The 27,289-nt window shown below is 42.1% G+C and overlaps 1 protein-coding gene across 1 annotated transcript in view; it reads left to right on the forward strand.

Annotated features, from left to right (window-relative positions):
* Positions 1-18,690: 18,690 nt before the first annotated feature.
* Positions 18,691-27,289, forward strand: part of LOC147430043 (uncharacterized) — a 35,119-nt gene continuing 26,520 nt past the window's right edge. Inside the window, exons 1-2 of the mRNA XM_086496235.1 lie at positions 18,691-18,988; positions 19,120-19,272. Of these exons, the coding sequence (XP_086352361.1) occupies positions 18,755-18,988; positions 19,120-19,272 (387 nt within the window). The 5' untranslated portion in view covers positions 18,691-18,754. The remainder of the gene's footprint in view (positions 18,989-19,119; positions 19,273-27,289) is intronic.

Genomic DNA, 27,289 nt, shown 5'->3' on the forward strand with positions numbered 1-27,289 from the left:
ACAATCTAGAGTACCAGGATTGGTGCAGATTCCACCTGTGTCCCAATGGAGACCTTTGGCTAGCCCTTGGAGACCCCCTCCTAGTGGGAATGATGCTCATTATGGGTCACCAAGTCCCTTTAGTTGGACCATTGTCAGAGTCTACTACCAGAAGTGTGGTGGTAGCCAACGAAGAAGATGTTAGAGCTGCACACCAAATTTTAGGTCGAATCAAAACCCGATCTCTCTCTGTGGTCGAAGAGAACAGCATGCTCACAACACAAGAGGAGAATATGATGAGAGAGCACGACATTCTTGAAAGAGAGCGGCAAGGACATATGCAAAGAGCAGAGAATGCTGAAAGAGAGCAAGAGACACAAAGAAAAGTGTTACAAGAATCTGAGGCTAAGAGAGACAAACTGACTCCGCAAATAGCTGAAGTGTCCAAGGAGATCACAAAGCTGCAAGAAGATAAAGACAGGGTGGAAGACGAGCTAGAATCAGCTAGAGATGAAATCATGGAGCTAAAGGACAAATTAGTGCTCTAAGAACTCACCATACAGAGGCTTAGAGGGACCCCAAGGACAGCTAGAGCAAGCACAGACACCGACAACCAGGCTATACAAGACTTGGAGGCTCATGTTGTAGTCCTCCAAAGGGAATGAAAGTTGGAACAAAAACAACGGATCCACATGGCAGAAGGATCTTTGCAGCAGAAGAAAGACTAAGGAAACAACATCAAAAGCTCCAAAATAAGAATGACAAGCTAAAAAAGCAAATAGAGACAATGCATGAGCTACTACTCAATCAAGCAGAAGAGGCTATGAGAAGAGATGAGCTTACCCAACAACAGATGACAAAGTTGAAGCAGGCAGTGGAGAGAGCAAGGGGCCAAACTACAGATCTGGATCCAAGTGACTTTGGAGTTAGTGCCCAACACAAGCCTCTAGAACTCCCCAAAAGTTCAGAAGAACCTTTATTGGTGGAGATACCTCCACATATCCAGGAAGAACATAACTTAACGGCTGAAGAGGAGACTTGCCGTCGCACTCTAATAGAGAAAGCCACAGAAGAGAGTGCAAAATTTGCCATATAATGGGAACAGAGGATGCTACACTCAGTGGCTATCCAAAGGCTTGACACAAAAGTGATCAAAGAGGAACGAATGTAGCCATCCCTTCCCTACCCTCTACTAATGTTAGGAAATAACACGTAGCTAAGTAGATAATTGAGTAGATCACTTAATGGAGAGAGACAAATTTACATACACGAGATTATAGAGTAGAGAGAGAGAGAGAGAGTACACACGATATACGTGGTTCACACAATGTGGGCTACGTCCACGGGAAAGCAGCAACTCAATGGCTTTAGTACTTCAAAACAAGAAGTAGTTTACAAAGGGATTATACCCTTTTGGAGCTCCCGCCTTGCTTCACTCTCACCACCTCACACCCACCTTGTTGCATCAACTTCACACTGTCAAATGTGTGTAGAAATGGCCTCCTTTTATAGGCCAAAAGGGCTGCCCTATCTTATGAGAGGTAGCCATGTGTAGCCGCCGTTGTGTGAATAAGTCCAAATCGGACCCTCCAATCCGCCCATGTGTGGTCGCCCTTGTATAGATAAATACGCTTGAATTCGGCCACTGGCCACCGCCGGCCATTGACTTCCAGCCACCGGCTATTGACTATCGGCCACCAGCCAACCGACCGGTTGTTTTCCAACCACTTTGCGGTCGCCGTCCGGCCATAATATTCCGGTGAAAAGGAATATTCCGGCGAGGCCCCTAAAGTTTCCCCTGAATTTTGGCTTCTCCTCATAATGGGGGCCTTACAAATGTGCGTTTTTCCTAAAGCTTCTTCGTATGATTCCGGCTCTACAGAATCTGAGATCAAGAGATGGTTGAAGGAAGGAACAAACCTTTCTGGAGGTCCACTTGCTCTTGTAGATCTTCGGGGAATAGGTTGAGGCTCCTCATTTTGTTGACGTTGTTGCACATTGTCACCGTTTGCAGTCCTTGAGTCTTCACCGTCCTCAAGCTCCATGTACTCATCACCAATTTCTTTTCTTTGTGTTCTTTCCAAGTAATCTTTGTACATATTTTGTTCGTTAAAAATTACATCCCTACTCCTTAAGATTTTACCATCTTCACGATTCCATAGGCGATAACCAAAGTCACCTTCTCCATAGCCAATGAAGAAACGCTTTTTAGACTTTGCATCTAGCTTTTATCTTAGGCTTCTATCTATGTGCATGAAAGCCTCACACCCAAACACTTTGAGAAATGCATAATTCACCGATTTACCTGTCCATGCCTCTTTTGGAACTCCCCCATCCAATGCCGTTGAGGGTGACCAGTTGATTAAGTACACAGAGGTACTTACAGCTTCCGCCCAAAGCTCAAGCGGTAGGCCAGCATGTAGCCGCATGCTTCGTGCTCGCTCCATGATTGTCATGTTCATCCTTTCTGAGATCCCATTTTGTTGAGGTGTCCTTGGGGTTGTCCTTTGCCTCCGAATGCCACTGCTAGCACAAAAGCTTTCAAAAGCTTGGCTACAATATTCGCCTCCATTGTCGGATCTGAGGCATTTAACCTTGGTACCTGTTTCATTCTCCACAAAGGCTTTCCACCTTTGAAATATGGAAAATACATCGGACTTATTCTTCATGACATAAACCCATGTTTTTCTAGTCGCATCGTCTATGAATGTTACATAGTACAATGAGCCACCAAGTGATGGTGTACTTGCAGGACCTCAAACATTAGAATGAACCAACTCAAGTTTTTTATTTTTTCTTTCATTTCCTGATTTTTGAAATTTTACCCTCTTTTGTTTACCATAAACACAATCTTCAGTGAACTCTAAGTCCACTTCTTTCAAACCTGACAGAAGATTCTTTGTTTGAAGGATTTGCATTCCTTTGGCACTCATATGCCCAAGCCGGTAGTGCCACACTGCACTGTCAACTTCTGTAGTTGCTGCACAAGCTAAAGGTTGCGTGCTCATAGTACACAAGTAAAGTGTACCGACCTTTTCTCCCTTGGCAACCACCAAAGATCCCTTTGAGATCTTCCACCGTTTGTTTCCGAATGCAATGTTGTGACCTTCATCGTCCAATTGTCCTGTAGAGATCAATTTTTTTCGAAGAGAAGGAACATGCCTAACATATTTAAGCTTCCATTGATTTCCGTTAGCAGTTTTGACAGAAACTGTACCTTTGCCGACAATCTCATAAGCTTCATCATCTCCCAAGTATACATACCCAAAATTACCTTTGGTGTAGTCTTAGAAATGTTGCTTGTGTGGTGTTGCATGGAATGAAGCCCGGAATCTACTATCCAGGAATTAGACACATTGTCTAATGAGAGAATTAGAGCATCTTGCTCTACTTTACCTACCACATTGGCCTCCGATGTTGGCTTGTTGTCTTGAGACTCTGTCTCCTTCTTCTTCTGGGACCAACAATCCTTCTTGACGTGGCCCTTCTTGCCGCAGTTCCAATATTCAAGAACTGACTTTGTGTGTGACTTGCTCCGCCTTGAGCGATCATGACCCTTTTGGTTTTTGAACCTTTCCTTAGGCCTTCCTCTTGTTTCCACTGACAGTGCAGCACTTGATGATTCTCCTGTGCTTCTCCTTCGTATTTCCTCACTTATGAGAACACCCACAACATCATCAAACTTAAGAGTATTTGTGCCAGAAATAGAATTACTTACAGCCATCACAAGGCTGTCCCAACTATCCGGTAGAGATGATAGTATAAGAAGAGCTCGCACTTCGTCATCAAAATTGATTTTCACCGATCGAAGTTGTGTTAAAGTCATTTAGGTGTTCTGCAACTGAACCATTCTCTGTCATCTTTAGATTGAACAAGCACTTCATAAGAAATACCTTATTGGATGCCGATGGTTTCTCGTAGAAGTCATCAAGTGACTTCATCAAGTCCTCCGTGGTCTTCATCTCCGAAATATTGAAGGCCACCGTTGACGCCAAGCTTAACAGGATTGTTCCCAGTGCCTTTCGATCAAGGAGAATCCATGCTTCATCTGCCATCGTTGCGGGCTTCTTTGCAAGATCGCCTAGTGGCAAATAGAGGTCCTTCTGGTAGAGATAGTCTTCAATCTGCATCTTCCAATGTTGGTAGTTTTTGCCGTTGAACTTCTCAATCTTGAGCTTCCCTTCCTCCGCCATAACTCCCACTCAATTCAAGGAATCATTTCCTTGAGATAACTTAGCTACGAGCAAACCTTGCTCTGATACCAGTTGTTAGGAAATAGGACGTAGCTAAGTAGATAATTGAGTAGATTACTTAATGGAGAGAGACAAATTTACATACACGAGATTATAGAATAGACAGAGAGAGAGAGAGAGAGAGAGTACAGACGATATACGTGGTTCACCCAATGTGGGCTACGTCCATGGGAAAGCAGCCACTCAATGGCTTTAGTACTTCAAAACAAGAAGTAGTTTACAAAGGGATTATACCCTTTTGGAGCTCCCGCCTTGCTTCACTCTCACCACCTCACACCCACCTTGTTGCATCAACTTCGCACTGTCAAATGTGTGTAGAAATGGCCTCCTTTTATAGGCCAAAAGGGCTTCCCTCTCTTATGAGAGGCAGCCATGTGTAGCCACCCTTGTGTGAATAAATCCAAATCGGACCCTCCAATCCGCCCATGTGTGGCCGCCCTTGTATAGACAAATCTGCTTTTGAATTCGGCCACTGGCCATTGACTTCCGACCACGGGCCATCGGCCATTGACTACCGGCCACCGACCAACCGACCGGTTGTTTTCCGACCACGTTGCGGCCGCCGTCTGGCCATAATATTCCGGCGAGGGGAAAAAAAAAGTCTCGGGGGCTTCCGCCCTCGAGGCCCCTAAAGTTTCCCCAGAATTTTGGATGTGAAAATTTTGGTTTCTAGCGAGTGATGTTCCTTCACGCACGTTGGCTTCTCCTCATAATGGAGGCCTTACAAATGTGCATTTTTACCACAAAAAATTACAAGGGGTAAATCAGGCTCCATACTTAACAACTAAAGTATGAAGTAATGACAATGAAAAAGCACATCCAGGAAGAGGAGCCAAACACCCTTCGATGGTGATATTAAAGATCAAGAGGACTCCAAAAGGATAGTGGATTCTTAGCCTAAATGGCAAAGGGGATGGCTCTCCAAGTATCCAACATACCTAGTATGTCTGGTTGAGGCTCCAAAATCAATAAGGGATGATGTCTCCTTCTGCCCTATGCCTAGAGTTAGAACCCAGAAGGATCATGTTAGATTGCTGCAGAAACATCCCAAGTGGCCTAATTACCCTAATCTTCCACAGCCCAAGGAAGGAGAGAGAATAAGTGGAACTTATATGGTGAAAACCCTCACGAGCGTCATTAAGTTTTCCATTGGCTCCCTTGACTTGACTTGTGTAATGATTAGGAAGATATGTAAAACATTGCTAGCCTGCATTGAGGTGTTCACGCCGCATAAAACCACAGACTCAAGTCTATTGTCAACGGGCAACACCGTCACCAAAATGATCTATGGTCTGTCAAAACAGCCATCACCACAACTGTTGCATCACTTCTATCAAAGACTGATGTTTCTACCAAGTTATCATATGCAAGATTTTGAAGAAGCATTCTACGCAGGATTCTTCACCTACGACAACAAGAATTTTGGCCCAACAATAAGCATCGGCGATATCAGATATGAATCTTACTTTTAGATGATTAAGCCACGGGGGTTCCATTAAGCAAGGGATAAGCCTAAAGACCCAACAAAGATGAAGACCCGTCATGTCAGGGATGACGTGGATGTGGAGGGGGGGAGTGTTGACGGCTAAACAGTGGAAAGCCCATTTTTGTATTAATTAATTTGACAGACTGCATTGTAATTACTTTTCGGGACTCAATTGAGTTTCCAGGTTGTAATATACTTCCCAACTCCTTTGCATGATAGTCAAGGACTATCCCCTCTCTAGCTATAATGAACTCCCAGCTTAGCTCAATCACACCTTCATTAATATGCTTGCAGCTATGACTCTTCTTCTATGGGAGGAATCTCTTGAACATCAACCTCTATCCAATTTTATTAACAAAACTATTGTAAAGCTCATTTATAAAAAGGATAAAAAATCAATCATTAGCAATTGGTGTCCCATCACCTCTCTCATGTGCTTATAAAATTTTGGACAAGGTCATAGCTCTCAAGCTACAATTTCACCTACAAAGCTGGATTAGCAAGGAGTAAAAGGTTTCATTGAGGGAAGATTTACTTTGGATGCATCATTGCTCTAGAGGAGGGCATTGAATATGCAGAAGATACTAACCAAGATTTTCTATTTGTAAATGTTGATTTCGACAAGGCCTATGACATAATAGAATGGGATTTTATCATCCAATCCTTGAAGGATATGTATATAGGCCCATGTCTGATCTCGGACCCTTTAAAAAAATGCAAAATTCAAAGGTTTGTGTCAATGATGTGCTAACATATGCAATCAATCTCAGGGGATCTATTAGATAAGAATGCTCAGTGGGCCCCCTCCTCTTTGTCATTGTTATTGAAGGCCTAACCTGCTTGCTACAATATAGGATTCAACAAGATAAGATAAAGAGGATTACTCGTCTTGAAGGTGGCAATTATACCTTCAACTATTTGCTGACAACACTACTGGCCCGATCCACAATGATCAACCAGTCAAATACAGGTATACATTCATCCATGAAATACATCTCAAGCAAGATCAGAGAACATGACTGTCAAGAAATGGCTTCAGGGTTGGTGATCAACCAATCAAAAACAGCTATACATTCATCCACGAAATACATCTCAAGCAAGATCAGAGCACGTGGCTGTCAAGAAACGGCTAAAGGAGTGACTTTTTGTCTACTAGACATTCTAATGGGTTTTGATATTAGTTAGAGACTGCATTGGAATTAGATTCGTAATAAATTTGAAGCCAATTGGGAAGGTTTTTTTCCTAACATACCAAGCCAGGTTTCGATTATAAATCATTACGATGTGTCCTCTTTTTTGTTTTTTGCCTCATGCTAGGGACCTTGTGAACCAAGGTGGGTTTTGATTATACGACATCACATTGTGTCCTCTCTATTGTTTTATGCCTGAACTCTTCAACAAGTTCATAAGGTCTATAGAAGATTCCTTTGGAAGGGTAACCCTTCAAAAAAAGGTATAGCCAAAGTCAGCTAAGAGTTTTGCACCCTCCCTAAGGACAAAGGGGGTTTGGGTATCATTGATATCTATCATGGCAAAATGAATGATCTTTCTTCGTTCAACATAACGATTGGGCTCAGCTCATCCACATGAATATTAAACATTACTCTTTTACTCAAGCCCTACCATGGAAAAACCTTTATATATTATCCATTTTTGCTTCACCTTTTTGTTACGTGCAAAGGTTTGGAGCAAGTAAAAGGAATGTGGCCGGCATGGAATAAATATAAACCCTCCCTCGTCCTAGAGATTCATGATAAATCTCACCGGGAACATTAAGTTTGATCACCTTTGGTGGTCTGCATTGAATATTCCTCTTCTAGATCTTTGAGAATCTCGTAAAGCCCTCAAGCTTTTTACGAAGGGCATCTATGTTGGCAATATTTGTGGGATAAAGAGAGAAGTAAGTTTTACACTATAGATGAGCTCATTTATATTTTTGGCCTCTCAGTTAATGACGCCGCTTTTCTCTACAAACGCATTTCGCTTTTTGAGCTAGACATTTACAAGAACGCCTTAATAAAGTTGTTGATGCTTTATGCACAATTGTTTGAAAGCATCCGAGCAGACTAGCTCTAACGTTTTCCATGATGAAAATCTATTTATTTTTTCACATTATGTACTATTCATCTCTATCTGACCCGTTGAAAGGCAATTTTTTTAATCTTCCTAATCTAATTCCTACTAGCATATTGTGTCCTATTGGTAGCTTTCAACTATCATTGCTTGGATCATTGCTTGGAATCTAGAGAGATGCTTTTAATTTCCCCCTTGCCTTGCTAAAGGAGTAAAACTCCAATGCCAAATGGCTTGTAGGTTTTGAACTCCCGCAAGCTAGTTTGAAAGACTTGAGAGCGTTGCTCTAGCCAACTTGCACCCAAGTGATTGGTGCTCAAAGTGTGTCCTTAACATTTGAAAAAAAAAATCTTCCCCCCAGCTACATGCAACACTATTGCCTACCCTGCCATCTACCACCTTCCTCTCCCTACACGTCGTCTCGCCCCCCTGCTCTCATGCCCTCTGGTTTGCATGGTGCGTCGCCTGACTGTATGCCTCTCAGATTTCCGCTTTCGCTAGTATCATGTCAGATTCCTTTTTTTAATGGATTTTTCCCAGCTAGGTAGGCTTTTTTAAAAGGATTTTTGTTCCCCCTACTTCCTCGCACATTTCGAGAAAAAAAAAGGTTCTTTAGGCTACTTACACACTAAATGCCCAACATTGGGCATGCATACGTGGAAGCCAGCCGACAAAAATTTGTTGGTTGCAAAAAAGTGACGCTAGACAAACTCTTAGATAGTTGAGACCCCCTATCCAAGGATGGGCGGGCATCAATCTATTGACAACTCAGGAGGGAAAAAGCGTCAAACCAATAACGTAAGGGGAGGAGCTGGAATCACTCACTCTTTTTGGCCTGCTAAAGGCCTTAATATCCATATGGTGAAGGTCGTTCAATTCTGATTGCTTGACATGTGTCCCTCAAAGGGGCCTTAAAAGTCTTGAAAGGAAAGCTTCTTTTTATTTTTGTGCAAAACTCATAATTTGTGAGTGAATTATATTAAGCACATCATAAAGTTACAAACCAACCTCAAGCTCAAGCTGAGACTTGAGGTGCTGAAGATTACACATTGAATGTCTAACGCCTCTCATCGAGGCTTAACATCACCCGCTGAAGAAAGTAGGTGCCATCTAGATCTAGGCTTTATTTATCGCACGTTGACATCATGGCACGGGTAGCCCTATACCAATCTTTCGAGTCCTGCTTGTGTCCGAGCGTATAGATCGCCACTCTGCTTTCTTGTATAATCTCTGAGAAACTTGCCACATGAGATCTCCTTCAACCACACGATGGTTCCTCGCCTGCCATATGATGAAAGAAGAAGCACTACCTGACAGTTTTCGTGCAGACGAGAAGAGCAAGACTTCCCACTTTCTTGCCACTCGGTCTTGAAGAATCTTATCTGCCAAGTCCTTTGGACCCACTTGCATATTTTCCCTATCAGGCCTCTGATCGCTTGGCATTCCATGAATAGGTGGGCCAAATCCTCACTACCAATCCTCCACCCTAGGCATCGATTTGACCCAATACCTCTCTCCTGGATCTTTACGCCCGTCGATAGAGCACCCCACATCACCTTCCCAAAAATATCTTCATAAATTACGTCCACTTTCTCCATGGCTTCCTCCCACCGTTCTTCAGACCATTGTCTCTTCCATATTTTGATGAGGGGGCTAGACGAATTATTCGCGTGTATAATTGCATCATATATGCCTTTAGAATGGGGTTTCCATAATAGACTACTTCTGGGCCATCTCCACGCATTCCACTCAAACCCGGATTCACAGATTTGCATTACAACATTGTCAAACTCTTTCATCACTTTGTTGACTAACAATATCTCATAGCCAGTAAGTTGATATTGGGTTGTGAGAAGGTCAATAGTTTTCCAGCTCTTATTGTTGCCGTCCCAGAAGTGAGCTAGCCGATTCAGACCCTTATTATTCACTTTCCTGGCGGTTTCTATCCAATAGGGGATTTGTGGTGGTCCTGCAACTTTAGAGAGCCAAGGGGACCAATGCAAGATGGAGTTCTTGCATACCTGGTTTCTTCCCCCCACTCTAAAACCCTAACGGCTCGTCTGCACTCCCTTATCAGTTCCCCTGAGATGCCCCTTGGACTTAGGCTAGACCATGTCGGGGCTAAAAGTTTTTCGTGAAACTCATCTCCTCTCCACTTACCCCCTTTTGAACCAAGTTTACCTGCATCTAGAATTATCTTTGGTCATGATAGCCCAAGCTTGGTCCTGGCTAGAGAATGAGACTACAAATTTGGCACGATAAGCCTCAACATGGGTGACTGGGTTAAGAATTTCGAGACCTTCTTGGTCCACTGGCAGACAACTGACTCCCATCTGGCCCACTACCATGGTGTGGAGGATTTCGCGTTGTTTTTCCATAAAAATCTTTTTATTGGTTTAAGGAACTCTTTTCAGTGACACTTGGCCATTTTGAGAAGTGGGCTGATGAAGGCGATACAAGGGAGCATAAATGAATTTAACGCTTTAATCCGGCTCGGGAATGGGAGAAGGGCTTACTCCCAACTTCTCATTTTTGTTCTGAATTTTTCAAGGATCCAATGAAATCTTTGTTTGTGAGCCACATCCACTCCCAAGCCCCCCCCCCCCCCCCCCCCCCCCCCCCCAGGTGCGTGAAGATATTCCCTTTTGAGACAATCTCACATGACTAGTCAGAAGGATCGAAGGAGTCGTTTTTTGATAGGGAAATCAGCCTTGACTTCTCAATGTTACTCCCCTTGTGAAGCACTGGCTTCGAGAATTGTGATGAGAGGATGCGATCCTACGACAAACAGCAGGGGGGCCAAGGGGCATCCCTGCTTAATAGACCTTTTGACCTCAAAGGAGCTCACAATTCTATCATTAAGCAGAAGCTCTGACTAGTTGCCAGCCCTCAGTGTGCGAATGAGGCGACAAAAGCAAGGCCCAAAGCCCATAGCTTCAATGACAGCTTCTATGTATGACCATGTTATTCAGTCATAAGCCTTATCAAGGTCCAACTGTAGAAGAATGCACTGTTGCTTGTGAAGGTTGCATACTCGATGCCCACCATCGCTGCCAAGATGTTTTCATAAATGGATCTTCCTTTAATGAACCCATGCTAATGGGGAGAGATGATCCTGCTCAATGGGGGGACTAGTCTGAGGGCTACTGCCTTGGCAATAGTTTTGTAAGTAATTGACATCATCTTAATAGGGCGCCAATGCTTAAATCGAGAGCAACAAACCTATTCAGGGATGGTTTGATAAGCCCTCTCTTCACACTTGTATCCAACGACCCTTCGGTAATGGCTTGGTTAGCCAACCGCGTTACTGGGACCGTGAGATCATCCCAAAGTTCTCTGAAGAATTCAGGCGTCATCCCATCCCAACCGTGGGATTTTTCCTTGCCAAGAGCTTACACTGCTAGTGAACATTCGTCTTCAAAGAATGCCCCTTCCAGGCAATGGGCTTCCAATTGGGGAACCTTCCTCTTGACACTCTCCAGCAAAGTCGCTCTGGCTTCGTCCACTTCCTGGGATTGGATCTCTGGCTGGTCAATAATCTGGCTTGGAAAGTTTAGCATTAGACCAACCATCTCATCTTGGTTCTGAACTGCAATCCCTTTCTCATCATAGAGGGAGTGGATGTGGCTCTGGCTCTTCTTGACTTTCATAGCCCTAAAAAAATGTGCTTGATTAGAGGCTTTTGGTTGTAGGAAGGTCTCCCTGGAGAGCAATCTCGCCTACTTGATTTGCTCAAGCTGTTCATCAGCTAGGTTAGATTTAGCTTCGAGCCATTGCTTGTGCTCATTCTTAGTAGCTAGCCCAACAGGCTTTCTCGTTAACATAGCCACCTGCTGTGAGATGCTTGAGGTGCACCTCACTAGCTTTTTCAATACAAGGGCTTTTGATCGCTTTTTGAATGCTTCAATCAAATAGATCCCAAGCCTTAGGTTTATCGAGTCCCACAACTTTCTTGAGCATACCCAATGCTTTCTTGGTGAGGCTTCTGAAAAGACCATCTTTGAACACGTGACTCTGTTATAAGAAGATTTTTCTCCCCTTTCGGGGTCTGCCACTCCCTTTTCGCTTTCTTGAGTTGTATGTGTAGGGGCATGTGATCCGATAAGCTTTTTATTGAGATCACCTTTATTTCTAGCAATTGACGGGATCCACTCAGCTTGGTGAGAGCAATAACATTTGTCAAGCCTGGAGGCGGTGCGGGCGAATCGGAGACTTGTGTAGGTAAACCCAAGCATGTTGTTCCAGGGGCCCACCTCCCACAAGTCAACCATAACCCACTTCTCACACAAGCTCAGTCATTTACATTTTTAGTGCTAGCAAGCATACTGGTGGAGCCTGTTTTGTCTTTTTTCTTCTCTACCATATTGAAATCCCCAACCATCAGCCACTCCCCTTCTATCAGAGTGTACTTGAGATGTATCCATAATTTAGCTCTTTCCTTTGCATTGCAAGGGAACTACACATTTACAATGGTAAGGGGTTGATCATCCCACCCGATTCTAACTCAAAGGACTTTGCCGGAGAGGTGGTTACTTCCTTCACATTCTGAAAAAGCTTTAGAAAACAAACAATTAAAAAGTGCATTCTAGGAGTTTGATCCCATGAATTGAATATTGATTCAGTGCACTTTTTTTCAATATTTTAATTTGCAAAGAGTCCTTTCATTTAAGGATTTTAGAAAGATTCATTTCATTAAACTGTTTTATTGTTTCCCATGCTTATAAATCTTTTTTTTTAATGACAACATTACTTTTTTTTAGTTTTCCAATGTGTCTCTTTACTTTGTTGTTTTTATTTTCTTTTTTTGGATTTTATTTTGTTTTAAAATGCTAATGTGCAATGTGCACCTTTCATCTTATTATCACTAAGGTCTCACCAACTGAGCTATGTTTCTTGCATGGGTTCTTATTTTAAACAAGGTGAGGCTAATTTCTAAGTTAAGGGGGGATGAAAGTTAAGGAGAGTGAGTCTAAATTGTTAGGAAATAAGACGTAGCTAAATAGATAATTGAGTACATTACTTAATGGAGAGAGATAGATTTACATACACGAGATTATAGAGTAGAGAGAGAGAGAGAGAGAGAGAGAGAGAGAGAGTACACACCATATACGTGGTTCACCCAATGTGGGCTACGTCCACGGGAAAGCAGCCATTCAATGGCTTTAGTACTTCAAAACAAGAAGTAGTTTACAAAGGGATTATACCCTTAATGGAGCTCCCGCCTTGCTTCACTCTCACCACTTCACACTCACCTTGTTGCATCAACTTCACACTATATAATGTGTGTAGAAATGGCCTCCTTTTATAGGCCAAAAGGGTTGTCCTCTCTCATGAGAGGCAGCCATGTGTAGCCGCCCTTGTGTAGATAAGTCCAAATCGGACCCTCCAATTCGCCCATGTGTGGCCGCCCTTGAGAAGACAAGTCCGCTTTTGAATTCGACCACCGGCCATTGACTCTACCGGCCACCGGCCAATCGACGGTTATTTTTAAACCACTTTTCGACCGCCGTCCGGCCATAATATTCCGGTGAGGGGAAAAAAAGAGTCTCGGGGGCTTTCATCCCCGAGGCCCCTAAAGTTGCCCCTGATTTTTGGTCCTGAAAATTTTGGTTTCCGGCGAGTGATTTTCCTTCACGCACGATGGCTTCTCCTCATAATGGGGGCCTTACAAATGTGCGCTTATACCACAGAAAATTACAAGGGTAAATCAGGCTCCATACTTAACAATCTCCCACTTGGAGACTGATCTCCAAACCAAACCTGTGACTGCTTTCCATTCTGGCTTCTTATCCTTGAATGCTGATTGAAGATGAGCAAAAGCTCGACTTCTCCTTGTTGACCACCTTTGTAAACATGTCTGCAGGATTTTCACTTGTATGCACCTTTCCTATCTTTAGCTGTCCTTCTTCCAAAAGAGTGCGTATGAAGTGATATCTCACCTCAATGTGCTTTGTCCTTGAATGAAAGGCTGAGTTCTTCGCAAGATGGATTGCGCTTTGGCTATCACTGTACAAGACACAATTATCTTGTTTGAATCCAAGCTCTTCTAAGAATCTGTGAAGCCACATAATTTCTTTGCTTGCCTCCGTCATTGCTACATACTCTGCTTCTGTGGTAGAAAGTGAAACCACTTTCTGCAGCTTTGAAGCCCAGCTTATTGCTGTGCCTTCAACCGTGAACACATATCCAGTAGTGCTCCTTCGAGTATCTTTGTCACCTGCCATATCTGCATCAGCATACCCTTCAGAAAAATATCAGTTCCTCCAAAATACAAAGCATTTGTTGTTGTCCCTTTTAGATACCTAAGTATCCACTTCACAGCTTGCCAATGCTCTTTACCTGGGTTGTCCATGAACCTACTCACAACTCCCACTGCATGTGCAATGTCTGGCCTTGTCTAGACCATAGCATACATTAGAGAACCTACCGCTGCAGCATATGGAACTTTAGACATATAGGCTGTCTCCTCTTGTGTCTTTGGACACATATCCTTTGTTAGTTTAAAGTGACCAGCCAAAGGTGTAGAAACTGGTTTTGCATTTTGCATTGCAAACCTTTCTAGTACCTTCTTGATGAAATCTTCTTGAGATAGCTTTATTGTCTTCTTCGTCCTGTCCCTTGATATTTTCATACCAAGTATCCTCTTTGCAGCACCTAAATCTTTCATTGAAAAAGATTTAGACAGCTCCTCTTTTAAGTCTTTGATGTCCTGCATGTTAGCACTTGCAATCAACATGTCATCAACATACAACATTAGGATGATGAATTTCCCATCTCTCAAATTCTTCGTGTAGACGCAGTGATCCGAGTTGCATCTTGTGAATCCATGATCCAACATCCATCGATCAAACTTCAAGTACCATTGTCTTGATGCTTGCTTTAAACCATACAAGCTCTTCTTTAATCTGCAAACCATTTTCTCCTTGCCTTTTGCTTCATACCCCTTTGGTTGAAGCATGTAGATTTCATCCTCTAAGTCACCGTGAGGGAATGCCATATTTACATCCATTTGCTCGAGATTTAGATCATGAGCAGCCACAAAGCTTAAGACAAGCCTAATTGAGTTCATTTTTACAATAGGAGAAAATATTTCATTGAAGTCAATACCTTTCTTTTGAGAAAACCCTTTTACCACAAGCCTAAACTTGTACCTTTTCTTCCCACCTTCTTCTTCCTTCACCTTGTACACCCATTTGTTTGAAGTGCCCGCTTACCTTTAGGCAACTCAACCAACTCCCATGTTTGGTTGCGATGTAGTGAGTCCATCTTCACTTGCATGCTCTTCGTCCATTCTTCTTTGGATTCATGTTGCATAGCTTCTTCGTATGATTCTGACTCTCCAGAATTTGAGATCATGAGATGGTTGAAGGAAGGAACAAACCTTTTTGGAGGTCTACTTGCTCTTGTAGATCTTCGGGGAATAGGTTGAGGCTCCTCATTTAGTTGACGTTGTTGCACATTGTCACCGTTTGCAGTCCTTGAATCTTCACCGTCCTCAAGCTCTATGTACTCATCACCTGTTTCTTTTGTTTGTTTTCTTTCCAAGTAATCTTTGTACATATTTTGTTCGTTAAAAATTACATCCCTACTCCTTAAGATTTTACCATCTTCACGATTCCATAGGCGATACCCAAAGTCACCTTCTCCATAGCCAATGAAGAAACACTTTTTGGACTTTGCATCTAACTTTGATCTTAGGCTTCTATCTATGTGCATGAAAGCTTCACACCCAAACACTTTGAGAAATGCATAATTCACCGGTTTACCTGTCCATGCCTCTTCTGGAAATCCCCCATCCAATGCCGTTGAGGGTGACCGATTGATTAAGTACACAGACGTACTTACAGCTTCTGCCCAATCACAAGCGGTAGGCCAGCATGTAGCCGCATGCTTTGTGCTCGCTCCATGATTGTCCTGTTCATCCTTTCCGAAATCCCATTTTGTTGAGGTGTCCTTGGGATTGTCCTTTGCCTCCGAATGCCATTGCTAGCACAAAAGCTTTCAAAAGCTTGGCTGCAATAATCGCCTCCATTGTCGGATCTGAGGCATTTAACCTTAGTACATGTTTCATTCTCCACAAAGGCTTTCCACCTTTGAAATATGAAAAATACATCGGATTTATTCTTCGTGACATAAACCCATGTTTTCCTAGTCGCATTGTCTATGAATGTTACATAGTACAATGAGCCACCAAGTGATGGTGTACTTGCAGGACCCCAAACATCAGAATGAACCAACTCAAGTTTTTTATTTTTTCTTTCATTTCCTGATTTTTGAAATTTTACCCTCTTTTGTTTACCATAAACACAATCTTCATAGAAATCTAAGTCCACTTCTTTCAAACCTGGTAGAAGCTTCTTTGTTTGAAGGATTTGCATTCCTTTGGCACTCATATGCCCAAGTCGGTAGTGCCACACCGCACTGTCAACTTCTGTAGTTGTTGCACAAGCTGAAGGTTGCGTGCTAACAGTACACAAGTAAAGTGTACCGACTTTTTCTCCCTTGGCAACCACCAAAGATCCCTTTGAGATCTTCCACCGTTTGTTTCCGAATGCAATGTTGTGACCTTCATCGTCCAATTGTCCTGTAGAGATCAAATTTTTGCGAAGAGAAGGAACATGCCTAACATCTTTAAGCTTCCATTCATTTCCGTTAGTAGTTTTGACAGAAACTGTACCTTTGCCGACAATCTCACAAGCTTCATCATCTCCCAAGTATACATACCCAAAATTACCTTTGGTGTAGTCTTGGAAATGTTGCTTGTGTGGTGTTGCATGGAATGAAGCCCGGAATCTACTATCCAGGAATTAGACACATTGTCTAATGAGAGAATTAGAGCATCTTGCTCTACTTTACCTACCACATTGGCCTCCGATGTTGGCTTGTTGTCTTGAGACTCTGTCTCCTTCTTCTTCTTGGACCAGCAATCCTTCTTGACGTGGCCCTTCTTGCCGCAGTTCCAACATTCAAGAACTGACTTTGTGTGTGACTTGCTCCGCTTTGAGCGATCACGACCCTTTTGGTTTTTGAACCTTTCCTTAGGCCTTCCTCTTGTTTCCACTGATAGTGCAGCACTTGATGATTCTCCTGTACTTCTCCTTCGCATTTCCTCGCTTAGGAGAACACCCACAACATCATCAAACTTAAGAGTATTTGTACCAGAGATAGAATTACTTACAGCCATCACAAGGCTGTCCCAACTATCCGATAGAGATGATAGTATAAGGAGAGCTCGCACTTTATCATCAAAATTGATTTTCATCGATCGAAGTTGACTTATGTTTGTGTTAAAGTTATTTAGGTGTTCTGCAACTGAACCATTCTCTGCCATCTTTAGATTGAACAAGCGCTTCATAAGAAATACCTTATTGGATGCCGATGGTTTCTCGTAGAAGTCGTCAAGTGACTTCATCAAGTCCTCCGTGGTCTTCATCTCCGAAACATTGAAGGCCACCGTTGACGCCAAGCTTAACCGGATTGTTCCCAGTGCCTTTCGATCAAGGACAATACATGCTTCATCTGCCATCGTTGCGGGCTTCTTTGCAAGACCGCCTAGTGGCAAATAGAGGTCCTTCTGGTAGAGATAGTCTTCAATCTGCATCTTCCAATGTTGGTAGTTTTTGCCGTTGAACTTCTCAATCTTGAGCTTCCCTTCCTCCGCCATAACTCCCACTCAATTCAAGGAATCATTTCCTTGAGATAACTTAGCTACGAGCAAACCTTGCTCTGATACCAGTTGTTAGGAAATAGGACGTAGCTAAATTGATAATTGAGTAGATTACTTAATGGAGAGAGACAGATTTACATACACGAGATTAGAGAGAGAGAGAGAGAGAGAGAGAGAGAGAGAGAGAGAGAGAGAGTACACACCATATACGTGGTTCACCCAATGTGGGCTACGTCCACGGGAAAGCAGCCACTCAATGGCTTTAGTACTTCAAAACAAGAAGTAGTTTACAAAGGGATTATACCCTTAATGGAGCTCCCGCCTTGCTTCACTCTCACCACCTCACACTCACCTTGTTGCATCAACTTCACACTATATAATGTGTGTAGAAATGGCCTCCTTTTATAGGCCAAAAGGGCTGTCCTCTCTCATGAGAGACAGCCATGTGTAGCCGCCCTTGTGTAAATAAGTCCAAATCGGACCCTCTAATTCGCCCATGTGTGGCCGCCCTTGAGAAGACAAGTCCGCTTTTGAATTCGACCACCGACCATTGAATTCGGCCACCGGCCATTGACTCTACCGGCCACCGGCCAATTGACGGTTATTTTTCGACCACTTTCCGACCGTCGTCCGACCATAATAGTCCGGCGAAAATGAATATTCCGACGAGGAGAAAAAAAAGTCTCAGGGGCTTCCGCTCCCGAGGCCCCTAAAGTTGCCCCTGATTTTTGGCCGTGAAAATTTTGGTTTCCGGCAAGTGATTTTCCTTCACGCATGATGGCTTCTCCTCATAATGGGGGCCTTACAAATGTGCGCTTTTACCACAGAAAATTACAAGGGTAAATCAAACTCCATACTTAACATAAATGAGTGCCCACAATAATATGGCATTTTTAGTTGTGTTATAATGTATATCAATTATACATTGTGAAGGGCTACTTAAACATGTAACCCCAAGGTTGAGGGTTCAAGGTTCAAAAGTTGCGTTCTCTTAGGTGCATTCTCCTCCCCTATTGAGGGGGTGGTTCCCACGGTTGCCCCTCGAAGGTGTAATGTATTTCAATCTGCAGTTGTAAATACACGATACGTGTACAGATTCTCCCTACTACCTTCTCGCGCTAATGGTAAAAAAAGAAAAAAAAGAACCCACCCCCGGGCAGGCATGGCGCCAGTGTGTAAACGCCCTTAGGCTACATGTACCAGGAACTATTTTCTTAGAAATATCTAGGCTATAGCAAGTTTTATCTGCCGCTAGAACCCTACTCCATTGCTGCCACTCCAGTCCTGCGCGTGGAGATGGCCTCGTTTGTGCTCCCCAAGTCTCTCTCACTGCCATGGCGGAGGCCCGAAGCTCAGTTCATGCCTCTCTCTGCTCGGCCTACTTCTCTGCGGATGGCTCCTTCCTTCCGCATCCGTGCTATCTCCATCTTCGATGAAGAAGAGGAGGAAGACCCCAACCTCTACCCGAACAAATACCACGAGCCTGTCTCTCTCGTAACCGGCGCTTCCCGTGGTCTTGGCCTTGAATTTGTATGTCTGTCTCTCTCTCTCTCTCTCACACACACACACACACACACACACACACACACACTCACACAGATACACACTCACCCCAGTCTGCTTTTATTTGCCCAGTGACATGAGCGGCTTTCTCCTTGCAGACTCGACAACTGTTAATCAAGTATCCTGGCACTATTGTATATGGGACGGCGAGAAATCCTGCAGAATCGCCAGGGCTGCAGGCATTGAAGAGAAGACATCCAGTTCGATGTGAGCTTGCCACAATGGATGTGACCAAAGAGGAAACTATTGAGGTAGATACATGCACCTGCTTTTTTGCTTTCACTAGATTGTATTTTGTGCTTTTGCCAAGCAATCAACCGGTACTGCTCATACACCTAGTTTTAGTTCAGGCTAATGCGGAAAAATGAACTTAAGAATGTTATTTTGGCTGCTGGGCTAAGCTGAATAGCTGCAATGAGCACAAGGAAAAGTGGAAGGTGTGTCACAGGGTTCTTATTTCAAGATATGAAACAGTAAAAGGCTAAGCTGAATAGCTGCAATGAGCACAAGGAAAAGTGGAAGGTGTGTCACAGGGTTTTTATTTTAAGATATGAAACAGTTTTTTACTGCTGACACCATTGGATGTCACGACCAGCCACTTCCAATCTGGGATATGTTTAGTCGCAACTTTTGTTGCACATTATTGGTCGAGTCACACAGCTACAGGCGAATAGGCTTTAGGTTTTCAAAAAGTTTCAAGATTCAAGTTTGTGCCAGCTTGTTTTCATGGTTTTTTTTTCTTGTAGGCATGTTATATAGGCTTGTTATATCTTTAGAAAATCAGTTTTGCTTTTGGTTTTGTAAGATTAAATGATAAGAAGGTGGATATGTACAAATTTTCTTGCCAACTCAGGTTATTCTTTAGTATTGCTGGTCGTGTGTTTCTGCGTTGAACTGCTTTTGGGTACAAACTGTGTATTTTAAGCTAGAATCTCAATTGTCTCACATTGGATGATGATTTGCATCGTCTTCTCCTCAAGTGCTTTCAAACCAACTTAATGGGTTGTTTTTGTGAGTCAAAACGCGACCTCTCTTAAAGTCATCACTAGAAATGCTGAGGGTTGTTTGTGTCCAAATAACATATAGAACAAGTATAAGAGGAAGAAGTGAAAAAAAGCTTTTTTTGTAGAGAGTGAAAATCGCATTAGACAGAGAATCAAATCTAGATTAAGAGAATTGCTCAAGAGAAAATATGACTCTTAGGTGCTATAGTTAAGTATCTCAATTCGAAGCTCAATGTGATCCTATTCATTTGTTTTGTCACTGTTGATACGTTTTACTTCTTTGACATGAGAATTGGGTCAGGCAATTTAGTTTAGGGGTATATAAGAATCCCAAAGAGTTATATAGGTACCACGTGCCTCCATTGTAATAATCTTCTACTTCTACTATGTTGGTTGCTTAGAGCAATCTCTCTCTCTCTCTCTCTCTCTCTCTCTCTATTACACGGTTGTTTGGGTTGGAAGTCTACTTTCGAGGTCGCTAGCAGAACCAAGAAGTGTGTTCATTTCAAGGATGACCCGGGATGTTTTCTCCTCTTTAGACAATTCCGATGGTTCCTATTTCTCTAGTTTCAGTGAGGATGAGAAAAAGCAGCAAAAGTTGAGAAAAACCAAGCAAAGCAAAAAAAGTAGATCCAAGAAAAAGTTTGGAAAGCACAGAAAGCAATCTAGTAGCTCAAAGGAGGAGACCTTGTCCTTTTTTGACAGTTCAGACAATGAGAAAAGAGCAAGAAGACCTAGGATTCAAGGTCAGGGTCATCAATTAAGTTTGTTACATTTTCACGCTACAAGACACGGTACACTGATCTAGCCCTTGCATGTATGCAACATTTTTCCGGGAGGACTTTTCTCTAAAGCCTCCAAGGTACGCAGGGTGGTGTCTTATTTGAAGGTAACGCCTTACATGGTGGTTTACTGTGGTGTTGCACAGAGAAGCACCTAAAAAGAGGGTATAATTCAAGAGGATTTTCACTTCGTCTTGGTTAAGGGTAGAATATGAAGAAGTTTTCATAATGGCTTGACATCATCTGAGAACGAAGAAGAAAGACACTTCGGTTTACCATTGTGAAATGTTTTGGGACACCTTTTTGCTGGTGTCCTCAATTTGAAGAATCCGTTCAGGGGCTTATGGAATATGCCAAAGAAGGTTTTGGTCATAGTTACTCGGAACGAGAACGAGAACGGTAGGGTGCAGAACGGGAGTGAGGAGAGGGGCCGGAACGTGAACGGGGCCGAAACGGTAGACCAAAGAAACTATATATATTATATGTATTATAAGCTCATATGCTAGTGAAAAACTATAAGTTAATCTTTTGAATTTGACCATCCTAATTAGAGCCATATTTACACATGTTTTATGATGACGGAGCTTGAGACAAGGATGGAGTTAGAGAGAGAGAGAGAGAGAGAGAGAGAGAGAGAGAGAGAGAGAGAGAGAGAGAGAGAGAGAGAGAGAGAGAGAGAGAGAGAGGAATGGAGCTCGAGACACGAGAGGGAGGAATGGAGCCTGAGAAAGAGAGGTAGAAGCCACATTTGTTCTTTGAGGGTGTTGTGCTTTCCGCCAAAAAGGAACAGGAAGAAGCCGGAGCTCCATGTCCAAGCTTAAAGCTTTAGCAAGGAGAGTAGCTCAGTAGAGATGTTGAGAGCTTGAGGAGGAGGTGAGACAAGCCTCCAGAGTCCAAACAGCCCCAAATGAGCCCTCTAAATAGCCCCAAATTTGACCCCAAATAGCCCCCAAACATTCCCCCAAATGGCTAGTAAAAAAAGTTGACTTTTTGGTTTGACCGTTCCGGATTCCCGTTCCGGGTGCCGTTCCACCCCGTTCCGGGTCCCTGTTGCGGTTACACCTCGTTCCGGAACGGTGTTCAGTTCCCGACTCCGTTTGGAAAGCCAGACCCATTCGAAACGCCGTTTCTGAACATTTAGGGTCCGTTCCGCCCGTTCCCTGTTACTATGGTTTTGGTATGCATGTTGGCTAATTGACCTATCATAATGGGGCAAGAGTCTTCCAAGTGAAGTAGATTAAAAGAAGAAATCCACGTGGCCCAATTTGACAGAAGAGCAGCATGGTGAGTATTGAAAAGAGTGCAAGTGATATGGTTGTGGTAAATAGGGACACATCTTCGCGAAGTGTTTAATACCAAGGAAACTAGCTTATAGTTCATCAGAGAGTTTTGATGATTAGAATGATGTTGGAGAACAAGGAGACAGAGTAGCAACCTCCAAGTCCCAGGGCACATGTAAAGAAGAGAAGGGTAAGCTTAGTCCACCAATAATTTGGTCAAGAGGAGGCTTTTTTGGCTCCCGATGCAAAGTGGATGGGAGAGAAGAACTTTGTAGATTCTCTTGAATTTTGAGTTGATCCTTTAGGCTTTTGGATTTTTAGCAATCTTTATTTCTGAAGTGTATGTCGAATCAAAAGGATTAATTTGGTGCACTTGTGATTTGTGAAATGCATGTTTGTAAATATATAGTGTCGTGGGCTTTGCTTTTAGCATCCCTTGTAATGTTTATAAGTGACCCAAGGGGGACTCACTTCCCAGAGCATCTGGTCGCAGAGTCTGAGAGCGATCACTCGCGGGAAGTTGTACTTTGCTTAAAGATTATTATGAAAGAAATACCGAAAGGTGCGTCAAACTTTGGGGCCAATCTCTCTTGGCACGGAACTATGCCGGGTTGTGTCGACTCTTGAATTGTGAAGTATTTTGAAGTGAATTGCTGTTGTGTCGCGACAGAATCTAGACTTGGGGTATCCAAGTTTGTTACAACATCCGTTCAAAGAGCAACAAGGTTTGGATGTGATTGCTAAATAGGCTACAATGATCATGATTTGTATCTGGGACCCTCAATGAAAATGACATTGATCAGCAACTGATGTCTTTGGATGTGTGCAGTCTAGTGCATGGTTACATGGAGTTAGTGTCTACTAAAGAATTTTTTTGGCTTATGTTTGTTTTGTAGGAGTAATTAAAGGCGATTACAATTCTTTCAAGTGGAGGGGTATGTCAGGGTATGTCACAAGTTTGTGACGTGCCATGCCCAACTTATCAGATATGGCCTAGAGGACTACAGGGTTAGAGTTAAAAACTCTAAACCCAGGATAACTTGCAGGACATGGTTGAGGGGCTTAAACCCTATTAAATGAAGACTTAACACTAGTCTTATAAAAAATCCGTCACTTTTGTGGCTTTTTGAGACTTTTGTGAAAAATTTCTGAACACTATGTTAGCTACCTAAATAGAAAATGGTTTCAGGGAATTATGACCAACACTCAATATGAGTCGATAAAAAATATTATAGAGCTAAATGAAGGTCTAAAGGTGTCTTTCCATTGCCATCTTCTATAACTAATTTACGCGAATGGGAATTTTTTTTAAATTTAAGTTTGGAAGTAAATCAAATCTTGTTAACACTAGAATGGTAACAGGATACTTTTATGTCCTTGGACACTTTTGTGTCATGTTAAGTGACCATTTTGCTTGAATTATTTGAAGAGTATGAAAATGAATTTCTAGGTGCTATATATCCACAAAGTTGCCTTATGACCTGAAAAAAACTTAGCTTTTTTTTTTGAGTATCGATCTCACTATTAACCTTACTCTTGCACAACATTTTTGAACCTAAACAATGTGAAAAAACGGGTCCTGTTTTTGGCTTTTTTTCAAATTTTGGCAACTAGACCACTCTAAATTTCATGTTTGTGAGGTTTAGATGGCTAGAGGTTAGGCCTTCATAGTTCTCAACATGTTTTGATGCTTGTAGGGAGATCTAAGTGTTAAAATTGAAAGTTATGACCAATTTACAAGAATTGCATAATCCTGTTTTTTTGGCCAAAATTAGTACTTTTATGATTTTTTAGGTGGCTTTCTTGATATCCAAATTGAATTTTGATTGTGTAAGTGTAATGTATAACATAAAGCTAATCTTCCTTGAGTTTTGGGGGACCTAATATGCTATATAACATAGTGTATGATGATGGTTGAGTTTTTTGATTGCTGAAGAATACGATACATTTTAGAGTAGCAAGTATAACTTTCTCAATATTGCTAGTTTCTTAGGCCAATTGTGTGTATTTTGTAGGTAGTTACCATATCTAATCATAGACTACAAACTTGGATAGATATTGTAGTTTCTATGGGTTTCTAGAGGTCATAATGTTAAACCCAGTTTTTTTATGTTTGTTGTATATAGCACTTTATCATTGCCCCTAAGGTTCCAATTGTAAGAGATCCATTATCCTTTTGACATGCTCCATGGCTCCTTTTGAATCCAAAGGCCCAAAGGGAACTAAGAAAACATGTATATAGTATCTGTATTGAGCGTGACTATAGAAACTTTGATGATAGGTCCGCAGAATGGCAAAAATGCAACTTTTTTGTACTTATTTTTTTTTGCCCAAAAACAAATTAGTGAGGTAAAAGCAACCATATGTTTTGGTCACCAACCCATCGAAGTTAACGGGGCATTTTATCTCATATCCTACAAAAATCCCCACTCTTATTTATATGCAATCAATTGTAAGAATTTGCTGTTTTGAGCAAAATGCAATGGTCCATCAACTTTGGAGGCTTGTAGTGACCAAGGGATGAGAAAAATTACAAGTTTCTCATTTTTTCCATATGTAGTAGTTATTGAACTATAAGCTCATGAAAGGTTTTTTCAAAATGAGTGGATCTACTATGGTTTTGGAATTTTTTCCCAAAACCATGAAAGGACACTTTTATGTCCTGTTAGGTTACCATTCTAGTGTTAAGCAGTCCAAACTTCTTTGAAAAATCCCTCAATAGGTATGTGATAGATGTACGAAGCTTTTCTAACCCATATGCAAAGACTTGTCAACATTTTTTACTTCTTCAAGTTAAGTGTTGAAGAGTTTTACGTAAAATTTATGAATTTTAGAAAAGTAAATTTTTTATTTTTGAGTTTTTCATGTAAATTGTGTATCTAGAAACCTTTTTCATATCTTGAACCCATAATCAAGAAGTTTCATGAAATTTTGATGTCATATACAAAAGTTATGTTTTATCTACTAGAATCCTGATGTGAGCCATTTTTGTGGCTTCAGTCAGTTTTATGTCTCATTACAAGTCTAGTGTTAAAGTGACTGGCCAACAACGTAAAGGCGGCAGTCAACAACGTTGCCAGCACCGCAAAACGCAAAAATGATTGCTAGATTTTACACAGATTCTTGGGCCAATAGCCTTTGGGGCATTAGCTTTTGAGGATCTTCTTGTGGCAACCCTTGTACTATTTACAAGTGCTTGAGAACCACTCTTTATGAAGCATCTGGACGCAAAGTCTCGAAGAGTTGGACCATTGGGAAGTTGTACTGTTGTGAAATAATAGTAAAGAAATATTGGAAGGGACGCCAGTGTGGGACGAAACTCTTTCGTTTCGTGTTGACTCTCCTTTTCTCTCTCTCTATTCAAGTTAAGTTCAGTCATTTGCAGTCTCTGTTCATGTGTTGCTATTGATCTCTCGCTTTGAGTGTCCAAATCTATTACACTAGCCCTTTGGTTATTAAGCCTTAAAAGAGTCACTTTTATTGAAGGACCTTGTAAGCCCAATTTCGATGCTCGAAGGTAGTCAACTTTAACCCTCTTCAATTTGGAGCTCTTTCTTGCGTGATCTCGTGTCGGGGATGGTTCTCCTGTGTAAACGTCAATGACAAACTTATTGGAGAAAACTTTGCTCATTGTAAATTTATCACTCGGATGTGGTTCCTTCGAAAAGGCTTTTGGGACATCGTTGGCGAAGTGGTTAATGGACTCTTGAGGTTCGAAAACAATAGGTGGACTCAACTTAAGAATGACGCGTTTCTTGAATCATCCGTTTTTGAGAATGCTAGTAATGTGAAGGCCATGTGAGCTATTGTTTAGATAGTGACAATTGAAATCTCTCTTGTAGTATAAACTTTGCAAATTGCCAGTGAAATGTGGTCAAAGCTCAGAGATATTCTTGATCGAGACTCTATGATGTGAGTGGGCACACTTCTTGGATAGTTATTTTCCATCAACTTTGAGGTCCGAACTTACTTGCAATCATTCTTTGAAGGCAAATGTCATCCATGATCAACTCTCGACTATGGTAAGTGAATTGACTAGTTCTCAACTAGTTGCCTTGGTACTTACGAAGATACCCAAGGAGTATGAGATGGTGGTATAGGCCTACAATTCAACTTTCTATGAGGTAACCGATTCTCAAGATGGCATTTTTTTGGGTGTTTGAAATCCAAGGTGTATCTAGTGGACAAATAGAAGGCCTTGAATGGCGTGTCCATGGTACCTTGTTCTTCAACTTGGTCCTCCTACATATGGCCACTATGAGCTTTAGAAAGGGTGTGAAAGTTTTACATCCTTTTTTAGGTTTTTTAACTTATTTGATATGAGAATTGGGTTGGTCACTTAGTTAAGGGTATATAAGAACCCCTTGAGGGTTGTATCATTACCACAAGTCCCTGTTGTAGTGATCATCTAACTTATTGCCAAGTTGATTGATTCGAGCAATTCCTCTCTCTCTCTCTCTCTCTCTCTCTCTCTCATGCATTCTTTGTCACCAGTCTCGGAAACCCATGAATCAAAGAAATTTATGAAAGATTACATATGTTGTCCAAAGTCACAGGGGACCTGGGGACGGGAGGGTTTTTGGCGGGGACAAAAGGGGGGACGCGGGACAGCAGAGGGGTCCCTCACATGGTTGCAAAGGGGATGTGGCTTGGGACACGGGTCCTCGGTGACCCAAGCGGACGGGACGTGGGCAAGGGACGATAAGTTTGAATTTAGATAAGGGACATGGTCCATTTATGCCAATGTTGTCCACTAGACTCTACTTATTCATTCTTCACTCGTACATCATTACGTTTTGCCCTTTGAGTATGATGATTGATCACAATTTCACCGTGTCAATATGCACGGTGCGTGCATGTCACACCCTTATCACGTCATATTTTGGTATTATGATTGCAAAACTCATTGTATTATGACACGTCACGTCCTCGAGACCCTTCCCCGTCCCCTTGTGACTATGATGTTGTCTTTCTGATCGAAAGATTACATAACTTGACATGTGTTCTTGTCTTTACGGAAATATAAGTGATTGTACATACTTCTATACCAAAGAGGAAGTATGAATGGCCATTGACATGCTTAAAAAGCATGAAGGACTATATTTGCTCACCTTATTGAGAGAGAGAGAGAGAGAGAGAGAGAGAGAGAGAGAGAGAGAGAGAGAGACAAGTGTATGGAACGGATGGAATCTACCTTAGGCA

This window comes from Adiantum capillus-veneris, chromosome 22 (genome assembly GCF_014529385.1).
Source record: "Adiantum capillus-veneris isolate H3 chromosome 22, ASM1452938v2, whole genome shotgun sequence".
Lineage (NCBI taxonomy): Eukaryota > Viridiplantae > Streptophyta > Polypodiopsida > Polypodiales > Pteridaceae > Adiantum > Adiantum capillus-veneris.